Source organism: Hydra vulgaris, chromosome 03 (genome assembly GCF_038396675.1).
Source record: "Hydra vulgaris chromosome 03, alternate assembly HydraT2T_AEP".
Classification (NCBI taxonomy): domain Eukaryota; kingdom Metazoa; phylum Cnidaria; class Hydrozoa; order Anthoathecata; family Hydridae; genus Hydra; species Hydra vulgaris.
In genome coordinates, this window is record NC_088922.1 from 1660422 (window position 1) to 1685000 (window position 24579).

Genomic DNA, 24579 nt, shown 5'->3' on the forward strand with positions numbered 1-24579 from the left:
TTTATCTCAAGAAAATTATGTTTTTTGTTTCTCAAGTAAATTTCTATATTTTTTATCTTTGGAATTATTGTTATGAATGGATATATTGGCCATTTTTGCTTTGTTTTTTATATTTCCGTTTTTTATATGTGAATGGAAACCATTTATACTTTTATCACCTTTTGTACAATCTAGATAGCTTAATTGAATGAATTTGTCACGACTTTTTTTACAGAAAAGCCTTTATAAAAAATGTCAAATAGATAAAGCTAACTTATTTAAAATAACTAGGTCTCTTTGGCCCATTTTTCAATGTCCTATTTGCTTTTTAAATAAATCTTAATGAGAGGGTTAAATGTTATTATAGCCTAAGTTTCCAAAAACACCTGAAGAAATGTTATGCAACTGTCTTATATGTTAAAGATACAATTCTTAAGTACAATTCTAAAGTATAGTAAATTAATTGTTAACCAAAAGGTAAGAACTTTAAATAGATTAATACTTTGCGGTTTACTAAAACAAATTAAAGTAAAGAGACAAAATTAAAAACAAGTTTAGAAATAGTCGGGTGTGGAACAGACTTACCACGACCCATATAATATGGGTCATGACAGCTAGTTATAATTTATAATAATAATCAAATTATAAAATAATTGAAACTTTTGTGTGAATTTATGTTATTATAAACATAATTTATATTATTTTATTATATAATAGTAGTAGTAGTATATATTTGTTACAACAAAAGTAAAAATAATTGACAAAATAAAAATCATAGATTGTCAGATTACAGTAAGTTTTTGTGAAGCTCATATTGCAACTTTCACTAAGGAAAGCTGCGAGCTGTAGTAACATTAGAGTTTATCGAGGCTCGCTTTAAAACTATTGACAGTTGGAGAACCGATTACTTTATCTGGTAACATGTTTCAGGCATTGGCGATGCAATTGTTAAAAAAGTGGAAACGAGCTAAATTATTGCTGTACTTTTCACGGTGAAGTCTTTTTCTGTGATTTGCTCTTGGTGGAATTCTGATGAGGGGAAAGTGCCAGTTGACTATGTCGATGTTATTAATAATTTTATATTTTTGAATGAGGTCACCTCAGTTACGACGTTCAACAAGAGAAGATAGGCCAAGTTGTAAACATCTGGACTTGTAGTCTAACTTTTTTAGTTTGTCTGGTATTTTTGTGGCTCTGCGCTGTATTAATTTAATAGTTTATTCATCCTACACCAAATGAGGGTTCCAAGCTGGAATTGCAAACTCAAGTAAAGGACGGATGTAGGTGGAATAGAGTTGTTTCCATAAGAAGCATCACGAGATTGTAAAGTGTGTTTTAAGATGCCTAGCATTTGCTTTACATGAGGCAACGATGGATTTGCTTTACATGAGGCAATGATGGATTGGGTTTCTACTTTAAGATCATTGGAAATTTGAATTTCCAAGTCACGCTCAGAGGTGGTTGCTTCCAATGTAGTTCGAGTCGTTATTGAATAAGGGCCTAATTCCTCCATTGAGTACTTGAAAGGAGTTAATTTTTTTTGGCAAAGATATGCAAGGGCATGACCTTGCATATCTTTGCGTTCAGCTCTTTAAGTCTTTAGCCCAATGATAAATTTGGTCAATATCTGATTGGAGTTGAAGTTGAGCAGCAAGTGAGTTGACAACGCTTAGGATTTTAGTGTCATCAGCGTAGACCTTACAACTGCTTTCTTTGCTTATTACATCCGGCAGATCATTGATAAAAATGACAAATAAAATTGGACCCAAGACTGATCCTTGCGGAACTCCACTTGTCACAGGTAACCAATTCGATTGAGTGTCACCAAGGATGACTTGTTGAGACCTGTTGAGTAGAAAAGCTTTTTCTACTCAACAGATTCCATACATTTTTAATTTGTAAAGCATTCGTTGATGTGGGACTTTGTCAAAAGCTTTAGCAAAATCCAGAAATACGATGTCAACTGGTAGCTTTCTGACTATATTTCCAGTCAAGAAGTCCATTGTTTCAAGGAGATTTGTAATGCATGCTTTTTTCTCTAAAAATCCATGTTGACTATTTGATAAAAGATTGTTTGATTTTAGATGCTGCATGATTGCCTTTTAACTAATTTCTCCATTATTTTACATGGAATCGAGGTGAGGGATATTGGTCTGTAATTTGATGGGTCAATTCTGGAGCCCTTCTTAAATAAAGGTGTTACATTTGCTTACATTAGCATTACATTGCATTAGTTACATGAGCTTGGAATTTCACCATTGTCAAATGACTTTTGAAAGATGAGAGTAAGTGGAGAAGACATTGAGGTAGAACAAAAGCGTAAAACGTGAGAACTGACATTATCTACACCAAGTGATTTAGATATAACTAGTGCTGAGAGTTCCATTAGAGTGGCCAGAGTATCGAAAGATACACTATTAAGGATTGTGTTAGTTCTACGATCAAAACGGGGAAGAAAACTGATTGAAATTGATTGTTAAGTGAGTTGGCTATTGTAATTTTGTCAGCGCTAATGATCTCACTGGAACTGGTGATTCGCATAGATGAGATCTGATTTATTACAGAGCGTTTACAATTTATGTATGAAAACAGTCTTTTAGGGTAACGCTTATCGTTAGCAAGAGCAATGTCGAAGGATTTCAGAGAAGAACGACTTAATTTTTTAACAAACTTTCTAGTTTCTCTATATTCCTCAACCAGGGATGTGATTTTCCATTTTGAACTGACGTTATGAGCCCAAAGCGATTTTTTAAGACGAATAAGAGATAATAGTTCTTTTGTCATCCAAGGTTGTTTTTGGGGGATGATTTGTTCAGCATACGAGGGATGAATTAAAGACAACATTCATTGTATTTGTTGAGCTAAAGTTGGTAACATTGTTCTACGTTGAAGTCTTTAAAAATAGATGACCAGTCAACCCTATTGAATTCTTTGTTGATTTTTTCGTGGTTACCAAGATTGTATATAAATTTAGAGCTGTTGAAATGTGATAATTTTATGCTGGAAGCCAGTTTGTAATGCCAGGTGATAGAGCAATGATATTGATCAGACAAACCGAATGGAGGACCAATGTTTGATTTGGTCCTCCATTCGGTTTGTCTGATCAATATCATTGCACGATATGGAGAGTCACATATGATGAGATCAAGAGTGTTTGTCATAGGGCAATTAGCAAGTTTGAAAGTAGGGACAGTGACGATTTGGTGAAGATGACAATCTTGAAAAAGAGAGACAAATGAGGAACTGAGACCAATTTTAATAGAGGAAAAGACTGAATTGGAAGTCCAAGTAATCTCTGGGAAATTGAAGTCACCAGCAATGATGATACCATTGTATTTTTTAGTCGATATTAAAGTTTTGGCCTGGAAAATAGCACTTGAAATCTCTGAGAAGGCTTCGATACCGGAGGATGGAGGTCTATAAATGCAGCCTAGGAGCAAAGTTTCATTCAGAAGCTTTAGTTCAACCCATAATTGTTCTGAATAGTAACGAATAAAATCTTTGTGTAGTAGGGATTCCTCTATTTGGTTTGAGATGATTTTACTGTTTGTGTATATACCTACACCTCCTCGGATTTGGTTGCGACGGTCTGAACGATAGAGGTTGTAGTTCTGAAGAGAGGGAGTTGATTGGTAATTGAACCATGTCTCGGTGATAAAAATGTCAAAAAAATTGTTTTTTACAAGTAAGGACAGTTCGGTGAGTTTTATTGGATTGAGGTAGGTTGCATTGGTGTAGAAGCACGAAAGATGAGATAATTTAATGGAAGAGCTGGCCTTGTTAAAAAATGTTGAACTAGTGAGATGTTGAGAGCGACTGAATGGCTTCAGCAGCTGATTTCCGTTTGAGGAATGGGTTCCTCTCTCTTCCATTGATGTTGACTGTTTTGGATGTGTCAATGCATTTGATTTTTTCGCTGCGGATGACAAATTGAAAGGGTCGAAAAGGATAAATCTTTTGCCAATAATTCTGCATTTTCTGTAGCACGCTTTTTGTTTAAGTTGTTGAATGTTTCTTGTTCGAGAGGTGTGCGGTCTGGGCGAATGTAGACAGATTTTAATTTGTCTATTGAGGCAAGTTGCTTTGCATTAGATAAGAGACCATTGCAGTGCTCATTCGAGTCAAACTCAATGATGATCAATTCATTTGGTTCAGCTGCTATTGTAGTTGAACTGGTTGATCTTTTGCTCAATCAAATATAAAATATCATTTTATAATTGATAAGAGGGCTCCCACTACTTGCTCTAAATAACAGTGGATTACCTCTTGGTTGAGAACTTTTTGAACTTTTTATTCTTATTATATCTCACTACACAGGGACTTGTAAACACAGTATTGCACTAAAAGATTATGTGTTTTTTTCTGTGTATAATATATTTGTGCAATAACATAAATTCACACAAAAGTTTCAATTATTTTAAAATTTGATTATTATTATTATCAATTATATCTGTATGTTATTACAGCTGTTTTGTTATTACAAACATAAATGAAATTATTATACTTATATTAGTATATTTATGTTCAGACGACACAAAATAAATAAACTTGATAAAGAGTTGTGTTGTAAGTGAAGAAGAAGATTATAAAAATAGAAAAAGGTACTGAAATCTTTAACGGAAATTTTTGTTTTAAACATCTTCAACAATGAGTTGATAGAACTGTCTAATCAAAATCAATAATTTGTATCTTTAAAGTTTCCAATGCTATTTGAATTTTTCAAATAAAAAATTTCACTTTATTGATAAACTTTTTTCAAATAAACTTTTACATCTATATTAAAATTTTCATTAAACTGATCAATATCATTGTCATTTCAGTCATTGCTTGTATTTATATCTACTTCTTCTATCAAAAGGTCTCTTTTAGTGATTTTGTTGCAACATTACTCATACTGGAACAGAACAATTTTTCCTTCATATCCAAATATATTGTGGACTGTTGCAAGATTTTTAAATGAACTTATTTAAGAGAACATATTTTTTTTATATGCTTTTAACTGCTGAACATTTTAGGTTAAATTTTTTTTACTTCAAAAAGATTTACTCTCTAGTCTAAATGCAAAGGCAATGAGTCAATAAAATATTTAAACTTAATATCTGACTAGAATTCATCAACAGGTTTTAAATTTGATACAAATATCTTTAAGTGTTTGAAAGTTTGACTTTGTAAAGTTTCCATTTTCCCTCGAAATGAGCATAGAAATTTTACATAATCATAACATTTAAATGCTTAAAGTTAATTAGATAAAATTTAAAAACTGTTGATGAACATAAATTTAGTATGAGAGTGTAAATTAAAATGTGGTAGTAGTGTAGTGGTAGAGCACTTATAGGCAAGAAGTTCTTAATTCAATCCTCACCACAATCCTGGTAGTACCACACAGTAGCCTTGACCAACAAAGTTCATGTATTGAAGTTAAAGAGTTAAGAGAGAGTTGTAATCACACATGGTCAGAACGGATCCTGATAATGCCAACCTAGCTGACCCAAAAACACCACTTATATGATACGTACCTTGATGTGTACATGATAACGTACACATCAAGGTACCCTATGATGCAAATTTTGAAATTTTTTAATTTTGTCCACAGAAAATAACTTAACTTGAATGTTCAATTTATGTGAAATTTTGCCTTGAGTGATATTTGTGACAATAAAAACACCTGGAGAATGAGAACCATTACATATAATTTGATAAAAATAAGTGCAAATCTAGCATATGGCCACACCAAAATAAAATCTAGCATATTGCCACACCAAAATAAAATCTAGCATATGGCCACACCAAAATAAAATCTAGCATATGACCACACCAAACTCTGAATAAAAATTCAGTCGAATTGCTTTACTGGTAAAGGATGTAAAGCAGTTTTAGTTTATATTTTGTTAGTTTTTGCTACTTAGATCTCAAAATGTTACTGATTACTGTATCCTTACTAAACCTTTATTTTGAAATTAGTGATATTCAATCACTATTTTCAAAATAAAGGTCACATGAATGTTCTACTTTGTAATATCAACAATTTTTAATATCATAATTTCTTTCTTTCTACATATTTTCATACTATAGACAAAAATATTGATTTGCTATTTGAAGCGTGGTTTGAATTGGTTTATGCATAGCTTAAATATCTCAACATTTCCTAAAGTATAAACTACTGCCAAAATGCAAAAAAAGTGCTAAAAAAAATTCAAAATCTGGCAAAAGGACTATCAGTTGGTAAAATAAACAAAAAAATGTCTCTGTTAAAAGAAAGAAAAAAAAACCTTTATCTTTATATTAAATTTTATATTTTATATTTGTTTTTAAAGTGATTAGAAACTTGTTAAAAATATACTTCCTGAAACCTATCTTGTCTCTTTTTTTATAGATTTTTTTTGAATATATATGTAAAAATTATTTAAGTATAAATATTTACCTGTGGTAATTGTAAATGGAGGCCCGCCAGATGCTTTAGCAAGTCGAATAGTTCCTTCAGGGAACAATTCTTTATCGGAAATAACTCAAGATGCAATTTGTTCAACTGGTCAGGCATCTTTTGCTGCTAAAGATTGAAAGTTTTCCCTGAACTTTATATGAGAGCATTGGAGGAGCAAACCTTTTCCTAAAGGGCAAGAGGATGTTTTATTTGTAGCTTTGAACAAATAATTTGGCAGATTAGGCAATACCGCATCGAGTCTCTAGTTTCAGTTCTAACTTGTGTTAAATTAAAATTAAACAAAGAAGGGAGTATAACCTCTTTCCCTTCTTGTTTCCTGAGCAAAATTGTTCTACACAATTCGCAGAACTCTTGTGGTACCTGAGAATCACTGATATTGATCTTTGTCACATACAGTTGGCATATTTGATCTGTTTGGAAAACAGTAAGCTGTCTTAATTTTTTCAAACAGAGCAAGCACACAAATTTTCGATTTTTATTGTGAATATTTGCTTGATTTGGCATTCACTAAATTCAACTTTATTAGATTAAACTAATCCTTTTACAAAATTTAATCTGAATTTATATTGGATAACAATCCATTAACATACCTAAAAATATTATTAATTACAAATGGTTAAAATCAAAGAAATAATTACATAATTTACATAAATTACAAGGAAATAATTCTTACATAATTCTTTCCTTTAAAGGAAACTATTATTTAAATTAATGACACTTATTGACAACTTAGATAAGATTTCATTAGATGAATTCCTACATTTGATTTTTACTACTCTTTGAAGGACTCCCTTTCATTAGATTTTCCTGTTTCCTGTTGTTTATTTGTTGTTTATACTTTCGGTAAAATAAATTAGCTGGTTAAGTAAACCGAAAATAACAACAACAAAAAAACAAAAATCAAACTTGCAATGAAACGAATTAATTATGTTATATTTGCGTAAAACATAAAAAAAAAACTTTTTATCTGTCATTTATTTTAGTTATCTTATCTTTTTTTTTATGTTTTGTTATCTTTATAAAAGCTTTTCATTTTTTAGTATTTTCATGCATTTTGACAGTAGTTTATACCTTAGTAAATGCTGATATTTTTAGTCAGTGCACGAGCCAAGTCAAACCACACTTTAAATAGCAAATCAATATTTTGGTCTATAAAATGAATTTGAGGTCAAAGTAGCAAAAAACTAACAAATATAAATTAAAACTAATATAAAACTTGAACAAGTTAATCAGATTGAAATTTTATCCAGATTTTTGTGCAGTTATATGCTACATTTGAACCAATTTTTAACAAATTATATAAAGTGATTCTCATTTTACAGGTGTTTTTATTGTTGCACTATAAAGTCAAAATTTCCCTTAATTTGAAAATCCAAATTAAATTATTTTCCGTGGACAAAATTAAAAGATTTCAAAATTTGCATCACAGGGAAACTTGATTTCTATGCTATCACCCCATATAAGTGACATTCTTGGGTTAGCTAGGTTGGCATTGACAGTTCAATATAGTAGATCCATGCTCAATATAGTAGCCTCCTCAATTGTAGTGGCCTTATCAGCCTAGGGCAGGTAAATGGCCTTGAAAAAAAAAACTTTATTATCTGATTACTTCCATATTGGAGCTAGAATGTAATCTTTGGGGTATTTTTGCTCTCGGGCTTTACAACTTTGATTTAAAAAAAACAACATAACCATCTATAAAAAATATAAAAAATCATAAAAAATCAGAAATCCTCAGATAATGCTATTAAAAAAATATATATATTAACATTTTAAGAGGGTTTTTTAAGCAACCAAAACTATATTTTGAATCCAACAGGTCAAAAACAATTACTATTCTAATAAGGACCTAATTTGTAGCTTTTTTTGGATCTTCAGGAATTTAAAATTTAAAATATTTATAAGTTGCTGCACTATAACTTTTTTCTAAAAGTTTTATTTTAAAAATTAAGGTCTATCTTTATGTTGGAATACAAAATTTTAATTTAATGCAATTTAACAATAGTTACAGGCAATATACATGTTTTTCTTTATACTGGTCTATTTACGAGCTCTCTCTTTTTTAAGTAAATGTTGTTTTAAGGGCATCATCTTTTTAAGAGCACTGTCTTTTTAAGCATACTGTTTTTTTAAGAGCTCTGACTTTTTAAGGGAAATAACTTTTTAAGGGTACTGTTCGTTTAATAGCACTGTTCTTTTAAGAGCACTGTCTTTTTAAGAGCTCAGTCTTTTTAAGGCCATTATAACTGTACTGAAATATCTATTAGATATGGAAAACTTTAAAAGTGTTTAAAACTTTAAAAATGTGAACAACTTTAACAACACATTTTAGCCCATTTTAGGAATATTTTCATTTCAAAGAAACTTATCACTTTAATTACTTTTACTAACTGTTCAGTAAATTATACTGGTAAACTGCTATAATTAGTAAAAAAAAGTTTCTTTTCATTTATAACTAAACTTTTCACACCTAAACAATTATATTTCAACACAATGAGATTTTAAATTAAACTGAATAATTTACTTTTAATTAAAAACAAGAAACATTATGAAAAAACCTATCTGAAAGTGTGTGCAAGATATATGGAAACATAGCTCAGTTCACAGGATGTAAAACAGGAATGTGGTACCACCTTGATCAAAATTTATTAAGTAGCCTCCTCATTTGTAGTGGCCTTCTTGGCCTTGGGGAGATTAAATTAAATTAACAAAGCAAAAAATTAAAAAAAAAAAAAAAAACAAGGAATAAAAAATCCAAAGAACAAATACCAGCACTGAAACTTTCATATAATTTTTAAAAGTCAATCAAAGAAGTTTTCTCAAAACTGAAAGCTCTGGATGGATTAAGTTCTAATTATTTAACAAAAAGTACATTCATCCAGTAAGCAATGACAGAAAATCTTATCATTTTTCAAAAAAACCACAACCAAGCTGTTTAATTGGTAAAAAAACTCTGCAAAACGAGCCAAAAGATCAACTAAGTTCATAGCTGTTGAATGGTAAACACTTTTCCATTATACTGGATGAATAAACTTTTTTGAAAAACAAAATATATCTTAACATTAACATTCACCAGAAAAAAAAACATTAGAATCTTAGAGTTATACATATCTGGATCTCTCCTGCAAAAAAAGCAGCAGAAATGGTCTCAGAGAGAGAAGCAGTTTTTGTCTCAGAGAGAGAAGCAGATTTGGCAGATTGTGTTGTTTGTTCTGTAACTGATGGAGCTTCAATGATGATTAAGTTTGGAAAAATTATTCTTACTGAAAATTAAACTTAGATTTCATCTCCATGAGCCCAAGGAGATGAAATACTGATGTACTCCATGAGCTCATGGAATTTTAAAGACACATAACTGCATAACCTTACATAAAAAAGTTTTTTGTTATTTTTTAAGGCCAAAATAATTTAACTAAACTTATATCATGGCATATTCTTTCTGTTTTTTTATTTAATATAACTTAAATTTCACAAAGATCCATTTTGCAGGTAATAATTACTAGTAGTTTTACAGGTAAGTACTTTAGAATGTGTATTTATATAAGCATATTTATATACATTTTATGGATCTATTTAGAGCTAACTTGATCACAAAATTTTTGTAACAATAACTTTCAAACAAAAATGCACAATTTTTTTTTTGTTGTTGAAAATGTTAATAAACTTTTGAAAAAAAAACTTTTGAAAAAAACAATTCATAAACTTTTGAAAAAAAAAAATATTGCTAAGTATTAGAAAAGTAAATAAATATTATAAATAAATAACTATGTATAAATACCTTCAAAGCGTTGAGGTACATCATTATACTCAGCAACAGGAACAGGCTAAATTAGGAAAAAAAATTCATTCTAAAACAAAATGCAAAATTTTCAAATGGAATTCAAAATAGTTTGTCCTGAATTTTACTAAAACAATATATAAATCTAATAAATGTTTATTTGTTGCAAAAAAAATACTTGTTGCAATGTAAACCACATGGCATAAAAACAAAATTAATTTAATATTATTTGTGCCCCAAACCATACATAAAAATTTAATAGCATAATACATATATAGCAAATAATATCATATATAAATATCAGCTCAAAAATTAAAATCAAAAATTTAAAAGTAGTTAATTTTTAAACACATGTTTAAAAAAAATAAAGATTCTGTGCATAACAATCGAAGATGATTTCATGATATGGAGGCTGTTGGACAAGGATTGTAAAGATTTCTTGCATTGTATGGAAGCTGCTAAACAAGGGCTATTTCTCTTGCTGCGATGAGGCAGGGGATATAGCTTTTAATCTCAAAGGCTTTCAAATAGTCTGGCACTCTGATCATTCTAAACGATGACAAAAAGTCATCATTTAGAAACAACTTTTATATGTTCTTTTTTGCTGTGACAGCTTGCAGTGGCTGGATATTAACCCAAACATGACTCAGTTATTTACTGCTAACAATTATTGCAATGCTGTTGATAATCCTATTTTGATGAATAGCATAAGTCCAACTGAGCCTTCTACATTGTTTTTTTTGTGGATTATCATTGGCTAATGTCCTCTTATTGAAACCATATATAAAATCAATTGCAAAGTTAGCATCATTCTGTTAAATATTAACCTGCTGATCTGTTAAATATTAACCTGCTGATCTGTTAATTACTTATATGCTAATCTACTAATTATTGTGCATGTCATATTTTTACTTCTGATTCCATTCTTATTTATCCTTGTATGACATTTGTAATACTTGTATTGAATACTGTTATATTTGGGCGTCTTCTAAAGAGGCCCTCTTTCTTTTAGGTCAATAATGAATTGTAAATGTCCATAAATGAATTTCAAAGGTCCAACAAATGAGTTGTTGTTGGACCTGTTCTAAATGCTAAGCTTGAGCCTTTGCTCATCTCATAAGTATAAGTTGTGTCCTTTTACTGCAACTGTTCTCTTATTCTTAAAAAAGATTTATATATTTAGTTTTGTTCTACAAATATCAACGCTTTAAAACTGAAAATTACCAAAACATTTTCTCTAATCTAACTGTCTGCTTTGTTTCCAGTCACAAAATGCATCATTGAGACTTTTTGTTTAAAATTGAGACTGACTTGAAAGAAAATAATAACATTTTTTTTTTCATGTTTATAATAAATGTTAGTAATAGTATCTATTTATTTTGTGATGATTTTTAAAAAATATTCTTTCATTAGAATGTTTACAACCCAAGAGTTTCAAGTTATTGCAATTTTTTATGAAATTAATTGTTAAATGTTTTTTTGTATATCTAAAAAAATGTTTTACAAATTTTTACATAAAATTATATTTAAATTAACAAAAAGGAATTAACAAAAGAAGTTATTACACTTGAAAAAAATGAAGCAATTTTAAAACTTAACTTTATGCACATTCGTTAGGTTTAGTAAGTTATAGGTCAGTAGCTTAGATCATCTTTAATTATATTATAATAATTATATAATTATATTATTTTTACATTATATATTATTATACAATATACATATATATTTTTTAAACAGTTTTAGTTACCTTCTCAACATTTTTTTTGCCAGTAAATTTTTTTGACTTTAAAAAGTTTAATTATAGTTATTTTCCTTTTTATAAAAAAATAAATAAAAATAAACTAGAACTGAATCCATATTGATGGTCAGAAAGTAAGTTATTAGATTCAAGATGAGAAATTAAGTGATTGTTAATTAAAGATTCAAATATATATATATATATATATATATATATATATATATATATATATATATATATATATATATTTATAAATATATATATTTATATAAATATATATATATATATATATATATATATTATATATATATATATATAAATATATTTATAAATATATATATTTATATATATATATATATATATATATATATATATATATATATATATATATATATATATATATATATATATATATATATATATATATATATATATATATATATATATATATATATATATATATATATATATATGTAAATTATGTTAGTGTATTTTACAAATGGAGTGCTCAATGTTCTTAAAGAAATTTTTCTAAAATTAGTAGACAAACATTTTCCTCCCTCTAATAAATTACATAAGATTTTTAACAGAAATACCATTAAAGTAGGTTATAGTTGTACAAAAAATTTAGAAAGAATTATAAAAGGCCACAACTACTCGTTAATTAATAAAAATGAACATATAAAAGAAAAAAACACTGATTATTGTAATTGTAAACAAAAAATAGATTGCCCTCTAAATGGAAAATGCCTTTCGAAAAATGTAATTTACAAGTGCATTGTTTCCTCACAAAACAACCCTGATAAACAATATATTGGCTTAACCGAGGGGGAATGGAAAAAACGTTATGCCAACCACAAACAATCGTTTAAACACAAAAAATATTCAAAAGAGACTATGCTGTCAAGATATATTTGGGATTTAAAAGAAAAAAATAAAAATTTTAATTTACAATGGTCTATTCTAAAATCTGCCCCTGTCGATAATAACATTTCCGAAAAATGTATGCTATGTTTGCAAGAAAAATTTAAAATAATTACTCATTTAAATTAAGAAAATTTATTAAATTAAATAAAAAATCTGAATTAATTTCTAAATGTAGGCACGAAAATAAATACCTCTTAAAAAATTATAAAAACAAATGACCAAATTAAACTATCCCCATTCCAAAGAAAATTATTTCATAATTACTTTCTGTAACTTCCCGTTAACAAAAAAATATAGTAATTAAAAATATTTTATAATAATTTATAACAAAAAAATATAGTAATTAAAAATATTTTATAATAATTTATAACTTCCTGTAAAATATTTTTTTCTATAAATTGAATTTTTTTTTAGATCTAGTAACTCTTCCTGATGATCCAGCAATGATGAAACTTCAAGTCAAAGATAAAAGTTAGATAAGTGTTTTTTACTAATTTATATATATATATATATATATATAAATATATATATATATATATATATATATATATATATATATATATATATATATATATATATATATAAACTTGAAATATGATATTTAACCAAATAAATTCAAAAATAGTCAGAACAGTGAAACAAATAGAAAATCCAGTAATTCTTTTTTCGCACAATGTTTTTATTAAAAACAATATAATTACCAAACAAAATTACCAATACAAAATATTTATATATATATATATATATATATATATATATATATATATATATATATATATATATATATATATATATATATATATATATATATATTTGAAACATTTTATATTTAGTATAAACAACTAGTGAAAAACTAAACAAATTACGTGACTTACTGGCAAGGGCTTGTTAACAATTAATGAATGAGAAAATTTTCCTGTAAAAAAAAAGAAAGAAAAATTAAACACAAATAAATAAACTATTAAATGAAAAAACTTTTTAATACGTAGACATGGTTATATACGTAAAAACATACACTAATGGTGTCCAGATCCTACACAGTAATTCTGCAAATAGGTCTTTTGAAATAGGAATTTATACAACTTTTGGATAATAAAAATTCTTTAATAAATTTTTTCATGTTCAAGATAATTCTAAGCTTTTCATCTTTCAGATAATCTTTATAACTGTCTGTTGATCTTAAGATCTGGTATTCAGAAATATCTATCATTATTTCTCTGTAAAGTCTTTAATTTTAAAATTTACAATGTAATATTCATAATTACAATTTAATATTAATATTTACTAAAGTAAATCAATTTTAATTCTAAAGCAAAAACACAATATTGTGTTTTTCTCTAAAGTTTTTTAGACTTAATACTTTAAAAATGTAGATTCCATCTACAAAACATTATATTAAATATATGTGTATATATATATATATATATATATATATATATATATATATATATATATATATATATATATACATATATATATATATATATATATATATATATATATATATATATATATATATATATATATATATATGAATATATATATATATATATATATATATATGTATATATATATATATATATATATATATATATATATATATATATATATATATATATATATATATATATATTTGTATATATATATATATATATATATTTGAATCTTTAATTAACAATCACTTAATTTCTCACCTTGAACCTAATAACTTACTTTCTGATCATCAATATGGATTTCGATCTTCTCGTTCTACAGCAGATTTGCTAACAGTAATAACTGATAGGTTTTATCGTGCATTAGATGAAGGTGGAGAGGTTAAGGCCATCGCTCTTGACATTTCAAAACCTTTTGATAAAGTTTAGCATGCTGGTCTTCTCCATAAGCTTTCTTCTTATGGTGTATCCAGCAACATCTTTAAGATTATTGAATCCTTTCTTTCCAATCATAGTGTAAAATTTGTCCTCGATGGACAGCACTCTTCTTCTTATTCTGTAACTTCAGGGTTAGGGTTAGGGTTAGGGTTAGGGTTCTTGTCGTGATAAGAAACCAACACCTTCTGATTGCTTGGAGGGGGCATTTGAGCTTGAAAAGGATCTCACTTCTGCTACAGCATGGGGCTCACAGTGGCTGGTGAACTTTAATTCAGATAAAACTCAATTTTTTTCAGCCAATAGTTATCGCAATAATTTAGATCTTCCTATATTTATGAACGGTGATGTACTCGATGAATCACCTACTCTTCATCTTCTAGGATTAACTCTTACTTCCAATCTTTCTTGGAAACCATATATCAAATCAGTTGCAAAATTAGCATCTGCTAAGGTTGCATCTCTTTATTAAGCTTGTCACTTTCTTACTTTAGATTCTATTCTCTATCTCTATAAATCTCAAATCCGGCCTTGTATGGAATAATGTTGCCATATCTGGGGCGGATCTTCTAATAATGCCCTTTCTCTTTTAGACAAGGTGCAAAAACGCATTGTAAACATAGTTGGACCTGCTCTTGCAGCCAACCTCCAACCATTATCACATCGTCGTAATGTTGCTTTTCTTCCTCTTTTCTACAAATACTATAATGGGCACTGCAAATACTATAATGGGCACTGCTCTAAAGAGCTAGCGTCTCTTGTGCCATCTACTAAAATTCATTCTCTTGTTACTTGTCATTCAACTAAGTGTCATCCTTTTTCTGTGACTGTTCCTAAGTGCTCCAAAAACGCTTATTCGTCTAGTTTTTTTTCTCGAACATCAGTTCTTTGGAATTCGCTTCCTTCATCTTGCTTTCCTGATCTATATAAGTTGCAATCCTTTAAGTCGTCCGTCAATCAATATCTTGCTCTACAATCTTCATCTTTTCTCTTTCAGTAACTTCCAACTTTAATTAGTGGCTGCTTGCAGCCTTGTTGGAAGCGAAGATATTTAAAAATATATATATATTTAAACAACTTTAAAAAGTATTCTACACAATAGAGTGCTCAATGTTCTTAAAAGAACAGAGGAATTATATATTAGTAGAAAATCACTTAACTAAATTTTTTTCCATTTGACACTGTGTTTCATCAACAAAGATTCATCAGAAATGAAATGCATTTCTTTTCTGATGAATCTTTGTTGATGAAACACAGTGTCAAATGGAAAAAAATTTAGTTAAATTATTTTCCATTTGACACTGTATGTATGTATATATATATATATATATATATATATATATATATATATATATATATATATATATATATATATATTAATATATAAACGTATATATATATATATTTATATATATATATATATATATTTTTATATATATATATATATATATATATATATATATATATATATATATATATATATATATATATATATATATATATATATATATATGTATATATATATATATATATATATATATATATATATATATATATATATATATATATATATATATATATATATATATATATATATATATATATATATATATATATATATATATATATATATATATATATATATATTTATTAGGGTGGTTCAAAAATAGGTCATGTCAAAAATTTGAAAAGAGCCCTAGCTTATGATCTGCCTTGACCCCAAAATAGTACTTAAAATTTTTTACAAAAATTTTTTTGATCATTGGAAAGGTTCCCACAGAGGGCAAAAAGGTCAATTTTAGCCCCGTTTTAATGAAAACTTTACCCCACTTGTGGGACCCTTAAACTTCAACCATTAAAAAAAAAAAACTATCCAATAACATGGTAATGAGTTATACAACTTATGTTTAAGGGGCTCTTTTCAAAAATAAACATTCAAAGAATTTCATTTTTTCAGCAAAAAGCGGGTTTTTAGTGGGTATTTTCAAAATATCTTACATTTCAATTTTTTTGTATAATTTAATATTTGAAAACATAACTTTTTTTGCTGAACAATTTTTGTTTTGAATAAAGAATAAAAAAGATTTTAAATAAAATAAAAAATAAATATTTCATTTTCAAAATTAAAATATAATCTTATTATTTCATCTAACATACTTATATGTAAACATTTAATTTTAGACTAACATAAAATATTAATAATTTATATGATGCCACCCAAAAAGAAAATTGAAAGAGTTGATGATACTTTTTTAGTGGGAAAAAGAACTTGTACTATTCCTAACAACAAATTTGCAACTACACAAGAAATTCTTCAATACTACAACTTTCTGAGAAAATCTAAACCTGAAGTTAAACTGAGTTTTATTGTAGGATGTCCAAACAAAAGTGGATCATTCTCACCAAATTGTCCTATCAGTCAGTTACATTGCTGCATAATATCTAAACTTGTAGTTCCATGGACAATTTGAAGTAATTACAACTCAGAAGCTAAGGTAATGATAGATCAAACTGTATAACCTTATCAAAACACTAAAATATATTTTTAAGTTTTTATAAGCATTTAATAATAATAATTTCATTTTATAGGATCAAGGTCACAAAAATGGTGCAAGACTGGATGAAGCTGAAAAGCCTAAGCAAAAGAAACAACGCTGCTGAAGTTAAAAAAAGAAAGAACTTTAAAGAAAATATGAAAAAGGTTTTCTGGATCGGAGAAAACCCACTAAATATGATTGAAAAAATAAGAAAAGATAGGTTTAGAAACCAAAATGACAAAGAGGAAGACATAGCTTTTCTTAAAGACTAATTAGAGGAAAGGAAAGGAAAGTTAGGGGGATTGGATAAGAGATTTCAATATTCATTAAAAAGAAAGTATAAATCTAAATGTAGTTATAATGAATTAAACAATGTATCAGATACATGATTCTGAAAATTCATTAAGTTCTTTTAATACCAATAAAAGCAATTCAAGTGATAGTGAATTTGAAATTGAGTCATATATTGATCCTACAAATTCTGTCAACCTACCAAAGGATATCTTGCACTGTACTGCTCACACAGCAGTTGGAGAGGGTTTAACTCCACATTAACATACAGCAATTCTTAGCTTAGTTTTATACAGTCAATTCTGGAGGATGCATGTCTGAGTTTGTATGCTCTAAATCTTCATCATACAGAGCAGCAGAGAATGCTGTGGTAATGGGTGCAAATGAAATCAGAGACCATACAAAAAATATTTCTAAATCTTCAAATTCTCTGATAATAATTCATTTTGATGGATAAATTGTGAAAGAACTTACTGAAGGAAAACAGTTTTCAAAAGATAGGTTAGCTGTTCTTGCTAGGATTAAAGGACAAACCGAGTTACTTGAATTCCAGTAATCGATTCAGGTTCTGGAGAACACCAAAAAGAAGCTATAGAAGAACTTATTTCTAACTTTGGATTAGAAGATAAAGTTCAGTGTCTTTGCTTTGATACCACTAGCGCCAACACAGGTAAAGCAAAAGGGGCTTGTAGCAGAATCATTGTGCACCTACTTTTTTGTGCAAAAAGTAGGTATATTATTTATTTTTAAATTAAACATTGAAAAATCTAACCCTTAACTATTAGGATATGAAAGCATACTGGCAGATGAAAAGGTTTGAGGAATTGAATAAAGCTGGAGCTCAAGCTGTTTCTGAATCCATTATGCGACATACTTGGTACCTTGACCCATATTTAGTCATTATAGCAATTGCAGATCAGAAATGTAAAGAAAGTAGCAACATGGCTAAGAGACTATTTGGTCTAAAACGACCCTCTATAGAGGAGTATTCCTTAGAAAGACAGGTGTTGGATAAAGACATTCTGAAGAACTTAAACTTTTCACAGGATGAGCCTCCCAGTTTAGTTCCACTAGTTACAGAGAAGTCCTGGCTTATATTTGACATGCTTGGTCATGGAAAAGCTGAGGTTCAATGGATGAAGCTTCCTGCAGAGTATTGGATTTTAAATGATTTCTATCAAGAATTTGAAACAGCCATCATGAATCTTGATGTTGTGAATGATTGTTCAGAAAGAACAGTCAAATTAATTCAAAAACTTGTTAATAAAGCACATTCAGAAGAGAAAAGGCAAGATACAATTCTTTTTACTCATGTGTACAAGCGAAATCGAAATGGTAGAAAAAAGTTGGATCATGCCAAAGCTGCACTCAATAGTATTATTTAATATCTACTTTTTGATCCATTTTATTTTTGAAACACTTGTAAATGTTTGGTTTTTGTTTTGTATTGGTAAAGTTTTTTTTTTATTGTATTCAAACAAATACTTATTTTTTTTAAAAAAACATTTTATGTTTTGATGATTTTCAATGTTTTATCATTCTTCTGAAAGTTACTTAAAAAAATATTTATGAAAAGAGTCCCTTAAACTTAAGTTGTATAACTCATTACCATGTTATTGGATAATTTTTTTTTTAAATTGGTTAAAATTTAAGGGTCCCACAAGCGGGGTAAAGTTTTTCTTAAAACGGGGCAAAAATTAACCCTTTTGCCCTTTGTGGGAACCTTTCTGATGATCAAAAAAATTTTTGTAAAAAATTTTAAGTACTATTTTGGGGTCAAGGCAGATCATAAGCTAGGGCTCTTTTCAAATTTTTGACATGACCTATTTTTGAACCACCCTAATATATATATATATATATATATATATATATATATATATATATATATATATATATATATATAAATATATAAACGTGTATATATATATATATATATATATATATATATATATATATATATATATATATATATAAACGTGAAATATGATATTTAACCAAATAAATTCAAAAATAGTCAGAACAGTAAAACAAATAGAAAATCGAGTAAATCTTTTTTCTCAAAATGTTTTTATTAAAAACAATATAATTTCCAAAAAAATAATAATACAAAATATTTTATATATTAAAACTATTAGCACTAGAGGCCTTTCAAATAATCATCAGTAGTGTTGTTTTGGTATTATTGCAAGATTTTTGTATTAAAAACAAAAATAATTTAACTTTTATATTGTTGCTCCGGGTAACTATTGATTGTGAAGGATTGAATTGTAATTATAGACAGGAAAACTGGAAATATGTTCGTTTATACATAATCTTAAATTATTAGTTTTACCAGTATATGCTTGTTTTTTGCATGTTAAACACCTTTTAATAAATTACATTTTTACTGTTGCATGTGATGTGACTTTTCACTTTCCAAATAGTACTGTTAGATGTTTTAAACTCATCTACTTTTTGAAGGTTTAGTTTGAAAATTTTGCACCAAATATCTTTGCATTTGAATATGCTAATCTTCTTACTAGTTACTTCAATATTTGAAGTAAGTCTTCTTAGTAAGTTAGGAGGTTGTTTAAAAGCTAATACTGGGTGAATATTAGAAAAAACATTTTTAATTCTTTCATTATGAGATACTTTGAGCAAAAGGTTAGCTTCTGTTATAAAAGGTTGGCAATTGAGATTACTATAGAATGTTTTTACTAAAGGAAATATTTCTTTAGATACATTTTGTGGTGCTGGTCCTTGTAGTTTTGCATTATGGAATGCTTTTTCTATAATTTCATCAGGGTATTCGCAATCTTTTAATCATGACTTTAGTTCTATTATGCGTAATTTTTTGATTTCATAATTAGATGTAAAAACATTTCTTTTAGCTAAATTATAAGGAATATTCTTTTTAATGTGAAATGGATGATGACTATTATAGTTTAAATAGTCATGGGTGTTAAGTTTCTTATGGTAAATTTCCATTTGAATTTCATTATAATTTTCAAGAATGATTGCAATGTCTAAAAAGTTAATTACACTGTAGGTACTATCATTTTTTTATAAATTCCTTGCCAAAATCTATTGTAAACGCAATAGAATCATTTAATTCAGTTAAAGAAATTTTAAATTTTCTGATGTCAAGATGTTTTGGCCAAATTATAAAACCATCATCAATATATCTAAAATAAAATTTCTTTATATCATCTACTTCATGGTTAGAAAAATACTGAGGTAGGATTATTGGAAAAAGTTTAGTCTCTAGGAACCCAATAGTAAGACATGCATAATCTGGTGCAAAATCTGTACCCATGACTGTACCAGTTATTTGGAGAAATAATTGTTTGTCAAATATGAAATTATTATTATTTAGAATAAAAGATGCTGACTCAATTATGAATTCAGATGCAAATCTTTTATCTATTACATCTTTATATTTATTTATCCAAAACTTTAAGACTTCTAATCCAAGATAATGTGGAATGCTTGTATAGAGGTTAACAATGTCACATGTCATTATACGACTTTCTGATTCAAGCTCTCTTGGAATTTTTCTGAGGAAATCCCAGTCGTCTTTAATAAAAGATATTTGTTTCTTTGCAATAAGAGACAAAATTATATGGAGAAACTGGCTTAAACGAAATGTAGGTAATTTATTCCGGCAATAATTGGTCTATCTTTAAAATTTTTGGTGGTTTCATTTCAATAAATAAAGAGTCTGACTCTTTTCTATCTTGTCAATCTGTCTCTTTTCTATCTTGTCAATAATTTCTTGACATTTGGGAATTTTGGGAATTATATAGAAATTACTTGATTTCCATTTAAAGTTTGTGATTTATCTCATTTGTTGTAAGGCATTTATGTTTATTTATCAAATTAAATAGATTTCTAAAAACTATTTTATCAGATTCCGAACTTATTTTTTCATAAGTAGTAAGAGATAAAAGATGGTCTTGATGAACAAGTTTGTTAATATAATATGTTAAATCCATTATAACTAAAGTATTACTTTTGTCAGCTTTTTTAATAACTATGTCTTTCATTAGTTGCAGTTCTTTAATCGCTTTTCTTTCTTGTTTTGTAATGTTATCAACATATTGAACTTTAATAGGTTTGATTGATTCAATTTGTGAAACAATTTCGTTCAATTCTAGCAGAGTGGTTTTAGTACTATAACTGAATTTATTTTTAGTTATACTAATGTCATTACTTGTGGTACCAAAAAATTTTTAATTTAGTATAAGTTTCCGTGTAAAATTTTTAATATCTGAATCAATATGTAAGAAATCACCATTTGTGGCTGGGCAAAACTTTGGACCTTTTGTGAGAAGAGATATTTGAGAAGATGTCAAGTGTTTCATAGATAGGTTGATGACCTTAGGTTGCATCTTTTTGTATTTGGGTTTATCCAGTTTTTTGATGGGGTTGATTGTGTTTTTAGGTCATGGTCTGTAACATCATTATTCAAAATAATGGAAATTGCATAAATATTATTACAATTTATGTAATGCGATGGTTGTTTTCTAGAATTTAAATTTACTTTTTATCTTTTTACAAACATAGTAGATGTACCAACCTCCTTAGTATCTACAACGATTGTTTACAGCAAGAACCATGTTTATCCCAAGAAAGTTTAGAAGTGATAACTACCATTTCATGTCTAACGAGGAAGAAAATGCAATTAAAAAGTTTGATTTACAACGTCTTAAGTCTGAATGTGAAATTCTTACTATAAGAAAAAGACAACTTTCTTACATCATTGAAAAACCTAAATGATGAAGTGTCTAATTTTATTATAAATCATGCTTCTAGTGATGAACTTGACGAAAAGTTAAGTCATCGATATCAAGAATGCAAAGATGAAGATATTGAACGCATCAATAAAAAATGGTCTAAAAAAGTAAGCTCTCCTAAACTCGCTTTACCCTGTTCTGACTATTTTTGAATTTATATATATATATATATATATTATGTTCATGTGAACACAGGGAAAAAAAATTTTTTCTCGGATTTGAATGCATAGTTGTTTATTTTGTGCCATTTGACATAGTAATTGACTGTGGAAAAATCTTTCCAATCAGATAATGTTTAGGGGGTGCTCAATGACCATAAAGTTTTACGAAAAACGTCAAAAACGTGTAAAAAGTTCCAAAGTTCCAAAAATTTCTAGAACCTGGTTAGTTAGATTTTTTCCACTGAAATATTGTTGATTGCGTGCTATATAGTATTAATTAAAAGTGCAGCAGATTAACTGTCATCAGGGCACCACGAAAAAATGTCTGCTAGTGTTTAAAACAACTGTGTTTATATCATTTTGTTAAAATTTGTATTCATAATTTTAATACTATTATTTAACTCAATTTAGAATTTGTTCAAACAGAATAAAAAAAGGTTTACAAGTATAAATATTATTTTTATTTGGAATTTCAGTTTGACAACAATGTATTAATATTTTGATAGTACCTAACCTTAGTAACCTATTACAGAAAACTAGCATGGTAGTCTGGTATGTATTGTTCTGTTATTAAGTGCAGATAATAATAATTTCTAATTAGAAAATATTTATTTAATTTCTTTAGTAATAATTATTATAATATATTGCTGCAGCTGCATAAACCAACAACTGAATGATAAGTTTGGGACCAACATGGATTTGGGCTGTCATTTTCTCATAATATTTCAGTTATCATTGAAATGCACACATCATTTCGTGTTGCTATCTCTACACGACTTCAAACCAAATCTTTTCTAATTGGACAACCAGAGCCAAATCTTCCAGATAAAGTTCTTCCCTTAACATCTGATGTTTTAAAAGCATTTTTTTATCATCTTAATTAACCAAACTAGTGCCTGAAAGTCTTAAAACAACTGTTGATGAACTCATTATTATTTGTAATAAAGCCCATATTCCGACAGCATTTCATCCGAATGTAGTCTTAAAGTTGAAGACTTTAGTCCAGGAATTTAAATTAATAAAAAAAAAAATCCAGATTGTCAGATTCTCAGAAAATCGAGAGAGAAATCATTTACAGACACCATTGGCCTACTTTTTGACATTGCCCACAAGGATGCTGAAACCATGATCAGAATTGAAGAAGATAAAGAATTTTTATTGGATCAGAGATGTCAGAGAAAAATGGTGATGTTTGGAGAGGACAAAGAACTTTCAAAATTAGAAGAAAGAAATGAAGCAAGGAAACAAGCAGAGAGAGAACGAAAGCTAAAAGAAGAGCAAAGACAATCTGGTGCGAGTGAAGGATCCTGTTATTGAACCTTTACATGACGAAAGTTATAGTGATGACAACGATAACAATGCTGTTGATAATGACAAAATGGTTGATAGAGATTTTGAGATAGAAATCCCTGTTTATTACAGACAACAAGTCAGTAAAGCAAGTTCTTCAGGGTCAGCTGAATCAAGTTTAGCAAGTACTCCAAAACGACAATGTATCTTATATATACTTCTTACTCGCCTGATGTTTCATCAACATTAGACAGAATTAATCTATCTGACACAAAATTTACTATACTAGCAGCAGCAATTGCAAGGGCTGGTGGACAGAACCTCAATGATGGATCATTGTCACGTTCTATAGTCCGTAGAAAACGAACCTATCATCGATCAAATATTGAAGCCACTGTTCGAACTGAATTCTGCGATTTGGACAAACCACCATTAATCGTCCACTGGGATGGCAAAATGATTAATAGATCGTACAAATTCTGCAGCCCCTAAAGCAAATGTTGACCGGCTATCTGTAGGTGTGACAGGTCACAATGTTGACAAAATACTTGGAAAGCAAAACTATCAGCTGGAACTGGAGAAGCCTGAAGCAAAAGCAGTTATTCATCTGCTTAATTTCTGGACATAATTGGTGATGTTATTGGAATGAGTTTTGATACTACAGCCTCTAACACTGGCTCCAAAAATGGTGCATGTGTAGTTCTAGAGAAACATATAGGTAGAAATTTGTTATATTTCGCTTGCAGACACCATGTTCATGAATATCTATAGTAGCAGGAGTGTTTGGATCACG

The 24579-nt window shown here is 28.0% G+C and overlaps 1 protein-coding gene across 1 annotated transcript in view; it reads right to left on the reverse strand.

The window, feature by feature from the left end:
- Window positions 1-24579, reverse strand: part of LOC105844953 (uncharacterized) — a 117037-nt gene that overhangs the window by 77666 nt on the left and 14792 nt on the right. Inside the window, exons 5-6 of the mRNA XM_065792041.1 lie at window positions 13740-13780; window positions 10200-10245 (exon numbers count right to left, since the gene is read on the reverse strand). Of these exons, the coding sequence (XP_065648113.1) occupies window positions 10200-10245; window positions 13740-13780 (87 nt within the window). The remainder of the gene's footprint in view (window positions 1-10199; window positions 10246-13739; window positions 13781-24579) is intronic.